Source organism: Thamnophis elegans, chromosome Z (genome assembly GCF_009769535.1).
Source record: "Thamnophis elegans isolate rThaEle1 chromosome Z, rThaEle1.pri, whole genome shotgun sequence".
Lineage (NCBI taxonomy): Eukaryota > Metazoa > Chordata > Lepidosauria > Squamata > Colubridae > Thamnophis > Thamnophis elegans.
Window position 1 is genome coordinate 56,706,983 of NC_045558.1, and position 14,456 is coordinate 56,721,438.

The 14,456-nt window shown below is 40.1% G+C and overlaps 1 protein-coding gene across 4 annotated transcripts in view; it reads right to left on the reverse strand.

Annotated features, from left to right (window-relative positions):
- Positions 1 to 14,456, reverse strand: part of TOPBP1 (DNA topoisomerase II binding protein 1) — an 84,092-nt gene that overhangs the window by 18,734 nt on the left and 50,902 nt on the right. For all 4 annotated transcript variants that reach the window (XM_032236807.1, XM_032236808.1, XM_032236806.1 and 1 more), the window contains exon 18: positions 1,026 to 1,169. In XM_032236807.1, the coding sequence (XP_032092698.1) occupies positions 1,026 to 1,169 (144 nt within the window). The remainder of the gene's footprint in view (positions 1 to 1,025; positions 1,170 to 14,456) is intronic.

The following is a 14,456-nucleotide window of genomic DNA, read 5'->3' on the forward strand; positions in this document are numbered from 1 at the left end:
CACTCTTTGCTGTTTCCAGGGCAGCCCTGCGGGCCAGATCTAAGCACCCCATAGGTTGGATACGGGCCCCAGGCCTTGAGTTTGACATCCTTGCCATATACCATTTTAGAAAAATGGTTATCCAATCTCTTAAAAATTCCAGTGTTGAAAAATTTTCAACTTCTGAAGGCAACTTGTTCCACTGATTAATTGTTCTGTCAGGAAATGTCTCCTTAGTTCTAGGTTGCTTCTCTCCTTGATTAGTTTCCACCCATTGCTTCTTGTCCTGCTCTCAAGTGCTTTGGATAGCTTGACTCCCTCCTCTTTGTGGCAGCCCCTGAGATATTGGAACCACTGCTACCATGTCACCCCTAGTCCTTCTTTTCATCAAACTAAACATATCCAGTTCCAGCAACCGTTCTTTCTATGCTTTAGTCTCCAGTCCCCTAATCATTTTGTTGCTCTTGTCTGCACTCTTTCGAGTCTCAGCATCTTTTTTACATTGGGTGATCAAAATAGAATGGTTTGATTTTTTTTAAGAGAACTACAGCAAGTGAGGATGTATGTCTCTCTCTGAGTGTGTACATATAATTATCATCATTACCAGGTTCAGGATTTAGAAACATTTTATTTCCTCAAGCCTAGTTTGGATAGAGCAGGGGTGTCAAACTGGTACTCCACTGGCCAGATGCATTACATAAAGGCCACACCCACCCCAACTCCATGAAAAATGTCACAAAACATCACACAACAGCAATGTGATGTGGTGAGTTTGACACCCGTGGAATAGAGCTTTAAACCAAAATGTTCTATATTCAAAGCATTACTGGACTGAAGCATAAATTTTTAAACTCTTTAAAAAGTTTACACATTTTAATAATGATATTCTGATTATTTCTGTTATACAATAGCAAGCAATGTTTTTAAAGGTTGGTACTATTTATAACTAATATGAATGAAAGCAAATCAGAAAGCCATTATTGTTATTTATACATAGATTAATATTATCAAACTGAATGGAAGAATAGAGTGAACAAAAAATATACTTTGTCTCCTTTCCCTTCTTTTCCAGCAGAATCAAGCCTTTGTGAGAATCTGTCATCTTCCACACCACTTATATTCAAACTCATTTTAGGATTATATGTATGAGGATAAATAGATTCAGCTAGTCGTTTGTATTCTTGTGCACTCTTGGAAGAAACAAAAAGGTCAGAAAAAAAGATTAATGCCACTACTTTAGAACAATAAATGCATAAATAAATATTGTTAATAAATATATATATTAAAAATATTTTTAAACAAACAAGCACAGACAAACATAAAACCATCTTCCAGTTTCATACAGTGTGTCGATTGGTTATAAAACTTTTGTGCAACCTCACCATAATCTTCACCTCCATTTTATATAGAACCTTGTGTTATCAATCTAAAATATGTGTTTATATAATTATTATCATTGTTAAACATTTATTTGACTATAACTATTATTACTTCATTTTATGTGAGATATTCTAATTTTTTAATAAATTTATATTATGGCATTTTTTCCATCATCCTAAATCCATCCAGTAGTAATACATCTTTATAAAATTCTCTAGCATATTTCACTTCCATATTTTTTTGCCTAACCATTGATAAGATAAGTTCCATATTTTATAAAATTGTTTATCTTTGGTTATAAAACTTTTGTGCATCCTCTCCATAGTCCTTACAAATTATATAAAACCTCATATTATCAATCTAGTATATATGTATACATTATTATCATTGTTAATCATTTATTTGACTATAACTATTAATACTTCATTTTATGCAAAATATTCTAAATTTAAATAAATTCAAATTAATTTTTATTATAGCATTTCATTACATCATCCTGTATCCATCCAATAGTAGTACAATCTTTTATCTCTTGCCATTTGTGGTATTTGTATTCAAATTGTTTTTTTTAATAAATCTTATAAAGACATCTCTTGGCAACTTGTATTTCACTGCATATCTTGTAAAGGCTTGAAACCCTTCATCTGTTCCTTCCATCATCTTCCCTTTGATTATCACCAATGCTTCTGCCAGAATTTCTATCATTGCTTCTGCCGATTTTTCTCCTTTTTCTTCTTCTATATTCTGGAATCTGAGGTAAAATTCTAGTCTGTCAATCTCCCATTCCAATATTCCACTCTTGTCTTTTTCAACCACGCTCAATTTGCTGTATATATCTCCAATTTTCTTATCTCTTTGTTCATCTTTCTCTTCAATTTTTTGAAATCTGTCCTCATAGTTCATCATCGTTTGGTGGATATTCTCAATTTTTCCATCTGTTTTTTCTGTTCTTTGTTCAATATTCTTCATTGTCTTTTCAATGTTCTCTATTCTTACTTGTATTTTTTGAATTTCTTGCATAATCATCTGCAATGTCACTTCCTTTTCTTTTTCCTGCTGCAACATTGTCTGTATTGATCTTTTTCTTCAAATAGTAAACACTGCCACTATATAGAATCCAAGGCTCTTTTCCAAACAAAGTTAACAGCTCTCTTTCCAAGCTCACTGCAATCTTTCAACTCCAAGCTTTTCACTCCAGTCCAACTACTGATAGTACCCAGAGGAGCACCTGTATAAACAATCCGTGCTCATCCCACCATCATTTTCAATAAACAAGCTCAGAAATATCAATGGCGATCTTAGAGCTTCAAGATCACATGTCGCACCGTTGCGACGTCAGCCCTGCCTCATATTTTCTTCTTTCCTGCCTAATAAATAATGAACAAAAGATTACTTTGTTTACCCACATAAAGTTCCAGTAAAGATGTCCTAGATCACAGACCCAACCTTTTGGGCACCAGTGATTGGTTCTGTGGAAAGAAGTTTTTCCATGGACCAGAGGGGGAGTGGTTTTGTGTGCTGCCTGGGTCTCCTTCGGGTACCGTCGATCGGGTAATGCCGGTTGGCGACTACTCGGGGGAAGTCTTTTTCTGTAGCTGCTCCGGCCCTGTGGAATGATCTCCCCGCAGAGATCTGGACCCTTCCCACTCTCTCGGCTTTCCGTAAGGCCACTAAAACCTGGCTGTTCCGGCAGGCCTGGAGCTGTTGACCCCAAAATATGGTCCAGCCCCACTTGGAATGGAGTGCATGGTGTGTTTTGAAGTCTATCTTTTCTTTTTTTCTATGCCTTTTGATTTATTTGTATTGTGAGCCGCCTGGAGTCCTACGGGATTGGGCGGCATACAAGTGTTATTAAACTTTGAAACTACCCAAGAGACGGGAGGTCCATTGAAATGAGGTGAATGGAGAGGCAAATGGACTGAGGACAGCAAAACCAATTGGCAGTGAGTGAGTGGGGCCAGCTGCAGAGCAGGGAAGAAAATCAGCATTGGGATGGAGAGGCCACAGACAGAGGGCAGTACAACGACTGATAGAGAACAAAGAGGTGAGCAGGTGAGAGAGCGAAGCAGGGAGGAGGGAGAGGAGAGGCAAGCTTGCTGGGGATCATCCAGGCAATCCTGTTTGCAGTGTCCCCAGCATGACGGACCAGCAAATGGGGGCCACATGGCTGCAGAGCAAAAAGCAGTGGCAGTGTAGCAGCAGTAAGGGGCAGCACAGCGAGATTGAGCCTGAGAGCAGTGCATAATGGAGAAAGAGACGGTGGAGCTGAGCGGCAGGCTGAGAGTAGACCATATAATGGAGCTGAGCCAATCGGAAAGCTGAACAGCAGGCCAAAAGAGCTGACCAGAGTAGAGACAAGGCCAAAAAGACCTGAGTATCGAAAGACAGAACGGAGTTGCAAAGAAAACAAGAGGCCAGAGCAGTGAACAACATAGGCATTATAAATAGGCAAAATAAATAGGCAAATGATAAAGACAAGAGTGGAACACTAGAAATCAAGGAAGAATAAGGTCAATCAAATAAATAAGGCAAATCTTAAATAAGAAGGTAGGGAGAAATTGCAGTTCAAAAACTTTAAAAATATATAGGGAATAAAAGGATAAATAAAATTAACATAAGCCAGTTAAATAAATAACAAGGTAGAAAACAAGCACAAAGGGAGAAAAAGGATAGCAAAAATCCATACTTTTTTTTACCTCTAAAAGAACCAGCAAAAAGAAACAAACTCATGGAACAGGTGATTGATACTATTGTGGTATGCAACATATCTTACATGTTTGTGCTTATGCCCAAAGAACACCCAAATTATAAATATATTAAATGTAAGCTATGTGAACTACTAGAGGAAAAAGTAAGAGATCTTGAGGCAACTCTAGCCAAACTCAAATACAACCTAGCCCCAAAATGCCCCTAGTGAAGTGGGTGGGCATGGCACAGTAGGAAGCCCTTCCCTTCTCTGGTCACCTCATGGCTGCTCAGCCTTTTAATCATCTGAGCCAGCGAGGGCTGAGAATTCTGTTTTTTTGGGCGCCTGGAGATATTTCCGGTGCATTCTTGTTAGCCCCAGCCCTGCCCACAGTGCCAGGCATCCTCACAGCCAAGGGCCCCTCTGTTCTGCAGCTCCCCTTGCGGCTCTGAAGTAGGTGGTGACCATGGTTTGCACTCCATTAGGTCTGGAGCTTGGGTGTTGCTCAGGCTGCTGCTACAATGAGGCAGAAAACCATGCGGCTCGTCAGAATCGGCTCCCCCCCAAGCCTCTACCTGGCTGCTGCTGCTGCTTGAGAAAAGGGCGGTTGGCAGGCAATTCTGGAAGATTGTGGGAAGCGTATGCTTATAGTAGAAGCAAAGCACAGGCTGTCCCTTTCAAGCAATTAAATGTCTGTGTGCGTGTGTGGGGGGGGAGGGAGGGAAACAGCGGAGGGGAGTAACAGCATTGCAGGAACATTGTTTGAAAGAGTTTCCTCTTGGCCATTTCTCTCTCTCTCTCTCTCTCTCTCACACACACACACACACACACACACACACACACACACGGTAGAGGGCAACCAGGTAAGGGGACTGAGCCTCCTCTGCCCAGAAGCAGCATTCAGCCTCTCACAGTAACAAGAATTGCAGGCAATTCTGGAAGATTGTGGGAAGCATGTGCTTACAATAGAAAAAGCACAGCCTGTCCCTTTCAAGTGTCCCTTCAGAAAAGGACGATCAGCAGAAAAATGTGGAGGGTTTTTTTTCCCTGCTGATTTCTCAAGCAACATTTGATCACTTGAAAGGGACAGCTGCCGTGAGAGAGAGAGAGAGAGAGAGGGAGAGAGAGGGGGGGGGAAGGAGAGGGGAGGAACCCCTTTCAAACAGTGTTGCCTGCAATTCTTGTTACGCTTGCTATTTCTCTTTCTCTCTTTCACTCATTCACTCTCTCACACAGAGACAATTCATTGCTTGAAAGAGACAGGCTGCACTTTGCTTCTACTGTAAGCACAGGCTTCCCACGATCTTCCATAATTCCCTGCCGATTCTGACAGGCCGCATGGCTTTCTGCCTCATCGTAGCAGCAGTAGGAGCGCAAGTGGTGTTCTCATCAGTACTCCCAAGAAAGGGCAACACCCATTGAGGGGGAAAAATCTAGAAATAAACCACTGGCCAACGGGTTGGTGCCATCAAGAAAATGTTGGTTTCCTAGACCATGGACTACATTACCTTCAGGAAGGATTCTTGGCAAGGGATGGGCTGCACCTCACGAAAACAGGAGAAAATGTACTCAGAAAAAGACTGGCCCAACTCATCAAAAGGGCTTTAAACCAGGGTGGATAAAAATCAATGGTTTAATATATATATATATTTTTAATTGAATTTTAAAAATTTAAATAGGATTTTTTTGTTTTTTATCAAATTTATTTTAATAAAATGCTTTTAGAGTAAAAATCTATCTAAAGATAGTTTTAAGACACATTAATAATTTAGTTAATTCAGCATGAAATGGAGCTTAGTTATGTAGCATGAGGCTATATATTCTGCAATATTGGGACTGTCAGTGAGTCAACAGCAGGTCAGAGGAGGAGCTGCTGTGGTATAGAGATGATAACTTCTCTTCAAAAATTATAATTTAAATCGAGTTGATTTAAATCAAGCCTTTTTACTAATGATTTAAATCAACTTGATGTAAATCAAATCCACCCTGCTTTAAACAAAAATTGAAGGAGGAGAGTGACCAATCTTTAGAATCTTTAGAACACAAAACCAATCATAAATCCCAAGAAAACAAATCAAACAATGAGGTAGGGAATGAGAAAAAGCCTCAAACAACAACTAAGTGATGCAGGAAACATACCTACAGATAGGCATAAAAGTCTTAAATGCTCAAAGCTTGGGGAACAAACAGGGTGAACTAGAAGCAATAATACACGAGGGTAGATATGACATAGTTGCCATTACAGAAACCTGATGGGACAAAACCCATGACTGGAATGTACTGAGGGATGGATATAAATTGTTCAAAAGAAATAGATCAACAAAAAGAGGTTGAGTTGCACTATATGCAAGAGATCATTACATATCTACAGAAATGCACATGATCAAAGATAAAACCCCTCCAGAATCTATATGGGTCAGTATAAAAGGGGAAAAAAGTGACATTGCCATAAGTGTATATTACAGACCACCCAGAAGAAGAAATAGATGAACTCTTGGTCAACCAGTTAGCAAATGTATATAGAAAGCATACCACAGTAGTAACAGGAGACTTTAACTATTCAAATATCAACTGGGAGACTAAATCTGCAGCAAGCGGGAGATCAAACATATAAACAGAGGCATAGAATCAAGTTCACATGAAGTATTAGTACAGGGCGGGGCATAACCTTTTCCTAGGGGGTCACAGCAACACTTGTAATAACAACACAAATAATTCATACACCATTCGAAAGCCCATCAAAAACTGAGTTTATTGACACGATTTAATAGTCAGTATGACCACCATTAGCCCTTCGAACAGCATTCAAACGAGGTGGATAAGAACACAACAAATCTTCAAACAGTTCCGTTCGATTTTCCAGATTTTTCAACACAGTTTCCAAATTCATTCTCAAAGTTTCAACCGAATATCGATTTTGACCTTGCTCCTGAATCATCAGAGCTTCCACTTCATCCTTAATTATGGCCCCAATGTTCTCTGCCGGATTGAGATCTGGCGAATTTCCCGGCCAGACGTCATTGCCCCAAAATTCGACATTGTTTTCCTTTAACAATTGCTGAGTCGCATTTGCACGCATGCAAGGAGCTTTGTCATGAAGAAAGACAGCCTCACCAACCACCAAGACATTGTCTGGATCACTGAGAAATGGAATGACATTCTCCAATAAAATTTTCTCACGGAAATAACTGCCATCCCAGGATTCCCCTTTATCCTTCAAAACCCAATGCAGTTTCTTGGCTGTGAAAATGACGAAAATCCCGATGCAAGTCGGATTGCGAACGATTTGTCGATATCATTCATGTTTGGCGATGTCGTCGACGTCTTTAGCCCAAATTCGATCGTTCTGGAAATTCGGTTTTCGAATGGCATAAACGAAGAATTCGTCAGATGGCGCCAAATGAAGAAAATCTTCCTCGGTCCATTCAGACAACCAATCGCACAACCAAAGCCGATCTTGAACGTGTGTTTGAGTTTTCAATGGTTTGCAAATGACGTGGAATGGCTTCAAACCTTCTCGTTCTCGATATCAGCCGATTGTCCTTTGATCAACTCGTTTTCCACAAATTTGAAGGATTTATTGGGCCACTTTTCGGTTTCCTTTTCGTTGTTTGCGACTGCCAGTTGCAATGATGGCTTTGCTTTCTTGGGACAGTTGCAGAGGACTCCCTTCTCCAAATTTTGTGAAACATTCTTGGGCTGTTTTGTTCCAATTATCAGTAACCCAATCCGGATGACGTTTCAATTTGTTTGCAATCCATTTTCGATTGATAAACGTCGCTCCAGCATCGCGAGCCTCTCGAAAGGCAATGCATTTTATTCTGTCAATGATCCTTTGTTCTTCCGAATCGAATTTTCCAGCCATTCTTAAAGCAAATTTAACATTTAATAGCTCATTCAATTCAGTTTTTTATGGGCTTTAAAATGAGGTGTCGCGGAAGTTGTAAACTGCTGTCGATCTTGCTGTGACCCCCTAGGAAAAGGTTATGCCCCGCCCTGTACTGCTTTATAAAGCCCTAGTAAGACACCTGGAATACTGCAACCAATTTTGGTCACCATACTACAAAAAAGTTTTTTTAATTTTTTGTTACATATTTTAACTTCTTTTATAAACAAAGTATTGTCCTGGTTTCCCCCCTTCTTCTCCATCTTCTATTATGCATAGTACATTTTACATCATATTTCCATTTTACATTTCAGTCATCTTATTTTTATTTCATATTCTGCCGCTTAATTTTAATTTCTTCTTAATATATAGACAATATCATTATTTGCCTTTCCAAATTAATCAAATTTAACACATTATTTCCATCTATTCTGTTTTACTGCTAATAACATATCCTCAAGTTTAATTTAATGTAATAAACATTTCATTTAGTTAAGTTATCCACAAGTAATAGTTTTAATCTATTTCCATCACATTGTATTGAATATATACCGTTGGCTATATTTACTAGATTTCATTCTATTCTACTAGTAAATCCTTTTCTTTCTTTCCTCCTTTCAACCATTTTCTTTTAGTCTCTTAGGAGCTTCATTTCTCTTATATTCTCTTCTCTTCACCCATTTGCCTAGCCTTTTCTTTTTCTTGATCTTGAAATTCCTATATTTTTTCTTTCCAATCTTTTTTCTCCTTTTCAATTCTGTTGTTTTAGTACCTCTCCATCTTTCCCCATTAATGCCACCTTTGCTATTTAATTTTCCCTTTTGGGGGGCCACTTCCCCCTTGTCTCCTTTGGGTAACTGTAAATCCCACTATAATCATCTAAGTATTTTTCTTTTTCAATCTCTTTTTCTTCTATGATCTTCATGTTCTTCATTCAGTCCCTTTCCTTTCTCCTTTTCTCCTCCTTGTTCTAAGTTCCCTCTGAGTTTCCACTGTTTTTTCCCATTTAGTGTTTCACATGCATTTTTAACTTATCAAATATTACATTATACATCCAAATTCCATATTGTCAGTTTAATTAATTTAACAAATTATTTAAACTTTTTCTATTATATCATTTTTACTTCAGCTTAAAGTTTTTCTTTTCTTTTCTTATTTCAAATTTCTAAAGTCCAACTCCACTATTTATTTACTTTTTGTCTTCCCCCTTACAAACAGTAAGTCCAATCCACAACACTGTTGCAAAAACGAATCCTCCTTGTTATTCCTCAGGGCTTCAAAGTATCTTTATTTGCTACAGTCAAGGTCAGGTTACAGATGTACTTTCCCCTGTCAGTTTCTATTAGGTTTGTAGTATCCTCTTCTCACCACTAGATGCCTCCCTCTCTGCTGTAGGCAAAGTGTTCTAGCTGTCAAAATCTGTCAAAATCTGTATTTATTCCATAAAAAATAGAAAAAGGTAGCAAAAGAAAGAAAGGAAATTCCCCCTGAGTTCTTTTTATTATTTTTGATGTTTCCAAGTCCAAATTTTGGGAGTAAAAGTCTTCTAGGGATTTCAGTTTTTGTCTCCGCTCTTTCTCGCGCCTCCTGTTAAATCACCCTTCTGCCAAATAGCTGTTAATTCCACTCTGGGTCTCTTTTTCATCCAAATTTAAAGTTTCTTGATCTTGGGTTGATCACTCAGGTCCAACACTTATTACAAAAAAGATGTTGAGACCTTGGAAAAAGTTTAGAGGAGAACAACTAAGGTGAACACCTAGAGACTAAAACATGAAAAACAGCTGCAGGATTTGGGTTTGGCTAGTCTAAAGAAAAAAAGTATTGGGGTGACATGATAGCAGCATTCCAGTATTTTAACAGATTAACAGTTGGAAGGGACCTTATAGGTCATCTAGTCTGACACACACACCCCGCTACAACTACACCATTTCTGACAAATGGCAGCCCAATCTCTTCTTGAAAGTCTCAAGTGATAAAGACCTCACAACTTCTGAAGGCAAGCTGTTCCATTGGTTGATTGTTCTCAATGTCAGAAAGTTTCTCCTTATTTCTAGATTGAATCTCTCCTTGGTCAGTTTCCATCCATTACTCCTTGTCTGGCCTTCAGGTTCTTTGCAAAATAGCATTACCTCCTCCTCTCTGTGGAAGCCCCTCAAATATTGGAATATTGTCACCCATGGTCCTTCTCTTCACTAGACTAGCCATGCCCAGTTCCTGTAACCTGTTCTTCACGTTTTAGTCTCCAGTTCCCTAATCATCCTGGTTGCTCTTCTCTGAACTTTTTCTAGAGTATCAGCATCTTTTTATAGTGTGCTGATCAAAGCTGGATGCAGTACCCTAGGTGTGGTTTTACTAGAGCTTTAGAGTGGTATTAGTACCTCACTTGATCTTGATTGTATCCCTGTTAATGCAACTTAGTTGCATTGAGTTTTTTGGCTGCTGCTGCACATTGCTGAGGGATTGCCACAAAGAAGAGGGGGGTCAAATTATTCTCCAAAGCATCAGACAGAAGGCAAGAAACAATGGTTGGAAAGTAATTAAGGAAAAAAGCAACCTGGACTTGAGGAGAAACTTCCTAACAGTGAGTACAATTAACCAGTGGAACAGTTTGCCTCCAGAAATCATAGGCACTCCATCACAAGATGATTTAAGAAGAGTCTAGACCAGGTGTCAAACTTGATGTCATTGAGGACCGCATCAGGCTTGTGGTTGACCTCAGTCGGCTGGTTGGGCATGGCCAGGATAGGCATAGCCAGGTCAACATAGCTCGTGGCTGGAGCGCCTGTGGAGGCCTGGACGGGGCTGGGGGGGGATCCATTGTCTCCAGCAGAGGAAGGCAAGACCATAGCAAGCACCAAACCCTTGTCCACCAGGCTTTCCCACATGGGGGGGGGGTGTGTGGTTCCCAGTGAAAGGCCGGCAAGCAGTGCATGGAGGTGCTAATGCAATTGCAGCGCTGATCTGCAACCTGATGGCCATCCAGGCCGGACCGCAGCCAACCTTATATCCATGCCACTGCCTTGGCCCTGCCCCTTGGGTGTACACACAGGAGGTGGCATACATGCAAGAGTTGTTGTCCTGGGTGAAAGGAAACACTTAGAACGCAGTCCCCAGGGATGCCAGGCCTACATGTGCACGCCTCCTCCTGTGTGCATGCTCAGGTGCAGATTTAAGTCTGGTTGCGGTTCAGCCTACATGGATGGCACAAGTTGCAGATCAGCACCTGGTCAACCTGGGCTGGGCCGCCAAGGGCTGGTCCTTTGCTATTTCCAGGGCAGTCCTGCAGACTAGATCTAACCAACTTGCAGGCTTTAAGTCTGACACCCCTGGTCTAGTTCGTCACTTATCTGAAATGGTATAGATCAGTGATGGCGAACCTTTTGTGGCTTGCGTGCCAAAAGCTGGGGGAGTGCAGGGGGGGGGCGTGACACACCCATAATACTATGTGCATGACCCCAGCATGCATGCGTACACGACCAGCGCTCCCGTCCATTTTTGGTGTGCTTTTTTTGCCCTCCCCAGGCTCCAGAGGCTTTATAGGAGCCTGGGGAGGGCGAAACAGCCTCCCCCGCTCCCCCCCCCCAGAGATCCTCCAGAGGCTTCAGGAGCACCTCCTGAACCCCCTGGAGCGCAAAATACCGGCCCTATGGGCAAACCGGACGTTTGGGAACGGATTTTCAGTTTGTTCATAGGGCCATTTTTCATTCTCCAGAGCCTTCAGGGAAGTCTCCTGGAGGCCCCTGAACACTCTGGAGGACTAAAACTGGCCCTACAAGCAACCCGGAAGTGACCTCCGGTTTGCTCATAGTGTCCTTTTTTGTCCTCCAGAGGCTTCAGGGAAGCCTCCTGAAGGCTCTGGAGGGCTAAAACCGGCCTACAAGCAAACTGGAAGTACGTTCCTGAAGTTTCGGTTTGCCCGTAGGGCCAGTTTTTCATGCTCCGGAGACTTGAGGGAAGCTCCCAAAGCCTCCGGAGGGCAAAATATGCCCTCAAAAGAAGGCCGAAGTCAGCTGGCCAGTGCACACATGCACGCTGCCAACTGACAAGGCAACGCCTCAGGTGCCCAGACAAATAGTTCCGCATGCCACCTGTGGCACGCATGCCATATGTTCACCATCACGGGTATAGATTCTCCTGTTTGAGCAGCGGGCTGGAGTAGAAGACCTTCAAGGTCCCTTCCTCCCCATTCTAGTCTAGATGTATTAGGGGATCCGCAACAAAGCAATAGTTATACTGAAAAGTATTTATTTGGAAATCCCAAAACACATTTATTATCAGGAGTAATTATACGGAATAATAGTAACATTTAAAATTCTGACATACAATGGTTGTATGATAGGATAGTTAACTCCTCTTCTAGGATGAAGGCATCAAAAAAGATATATATATATTGTCTCTTGTGAAAAAAACTCAGTTACAGGATTTCCTCTGAATGGAGTTATTCTGTAGTCTACTGATATAGAAACTGGTATCCCAAACAAAATCACAGAAAGGCATGTTATGAATTCCAGAATAAAACACACATAAACACACAAAATAGCTGTGGTTATTACCATTTGTATTTCCTATTAGAGACAATCCAACAGACACATAAAGAACTGTCTTCTGAATGGAGTTTGTGAATACATAACAAGAATAGGTTCTCCACAACGGTTTAGATGTACCTTGGTTTGAACCTGCCAAATTCTGGAAATCTTATGGTCAAAGAATCTTTATACACTCAAATGTACCTCAGTCTGAACTAAACCCAGTTTATTAAAGACAGCAGGATATCTATCTTTATATAATCAGGTTAACTCACATGGAACATCTGAAGTAAAATACATTTTTATATTAACTCCTCAGTTGCATGTAAATTATTCTTGTGTTCTTAATTCCCCAGTATGCATTCAATACATGAAGCACAAAAGTAAAAAGTAATGGGACTCTGAAAGTCTAGATCTTTTTCCTTAAGCAAGAAAGAAAAAGTTATAGCTAATCACAATGTCACATAAATATTAACTTCCCATATATACACAATAACATTTTACATGCAATGAGGCTAAAAATATATTCTGCAAGAAGAGAATGTAGAGAAATTACTCAGAGGACCTTTTTCTCTTGATTGGTCATATCTCACAACTATGCAATACCAAGCTTCTGAAGGCTCTCTAATACCCATCCATCAGTGATTAAACATGACACATCTAGCTGTCGACATTCTTTTGTTGACAAAAGATAATGCTATACTATTATAATGATTTATAGGAAGAGACTGGGATATTGAAGGAAGAGCCATGGTCATAGTAATGGTCAAATAAGAGGCAGATTAACATGCAGTAGGAATGTGGCAAACATCTAAAAATATACTCTCCTTAGTTTGCTGAACTGTAAAGGTGACAGGGAGAAACATACATTGAAAATTCTGTTGATGTAAACTTTTAATAAATGAGAGATAGTTCCTTTGGTATGCTTCTTATCAGAACTATCTTACAAGGCTGACATTAGCTCAATCAGTCATGGGTGTCAAATTTGTGGCATCACGTTGCTGTCACTTGACATATCACAACGTTTTCTCCTTTGTGGAGTTGGGGTGAGAGTGGGCTGTGTGTGATACATCTGGCCCGTGGGCACCAGTTTGAAATCCCTACTGGAGATGATCTAGTAAAATAACTGGCCAGAAGTTACTGAATGTCTCAGTCCTCATTTCTCGATCATCTAGGTATTTGCCTCAGCCCACATTTCGGTATCTTCACTGCAACTCATCTTATTTGATGACACAAAGTTCCTTTATATTGATGTTGCATGAGCTGTTTTTATGAAGAGTTCTGCTTCCAGAGAGCTTGCAGACTCGTAGTCAATCGGACATTTGTTCATCAGAATTTAGTTGGATTGTAATTGTTTGCTAAAGTTTTCTCCATGTTGGAAATTCCCAGAGCTTGCATGCAATCATTGTGGGGGCAATATCAACACATTGCCAAGTTGTTATACCTAGCAATCCTTCCTTCATGTTTCCATTTATTGTTATACCTAGCAATGATAGTGCTTTTCTTTTATCTTCCCAGGTTTCTAGGGCAGCCCTCAGAAGATAAAATAATCAGCATCACTTGGATAGCACAGCATCCTGTTATGTTCCCTAATAGCTATGGGACGGCCAGAAGGAATGGGAGAAGGTTTATTGTGCAGTATTCTTCAATTCACTCATCTTCTTCAGCTTGACACACACACACACACACACACACACACACACACAAACACACACCGTCTCTTGCTTTTCTTGCCTTTCTTTTTTTAATAGGCTGATGATGGCAATTCTACTGTTCTCCTGAAAAAGGCAAAGTCAAACAGCAAAAAGGATTTTCCTTCAAGGAATAAAATTATTTTCACTAAAAAAAGAAATCAATCTATGTAGTTGGTTCCATCAATTCAACTATAAATAATAAACATGATTGGATAATAGATATATGTGAACTTATGTAACTCCCAAATGAAATATAAACCAGACTATTAAAATATTGTATTTCTATATTCACAGTCTACAAATGC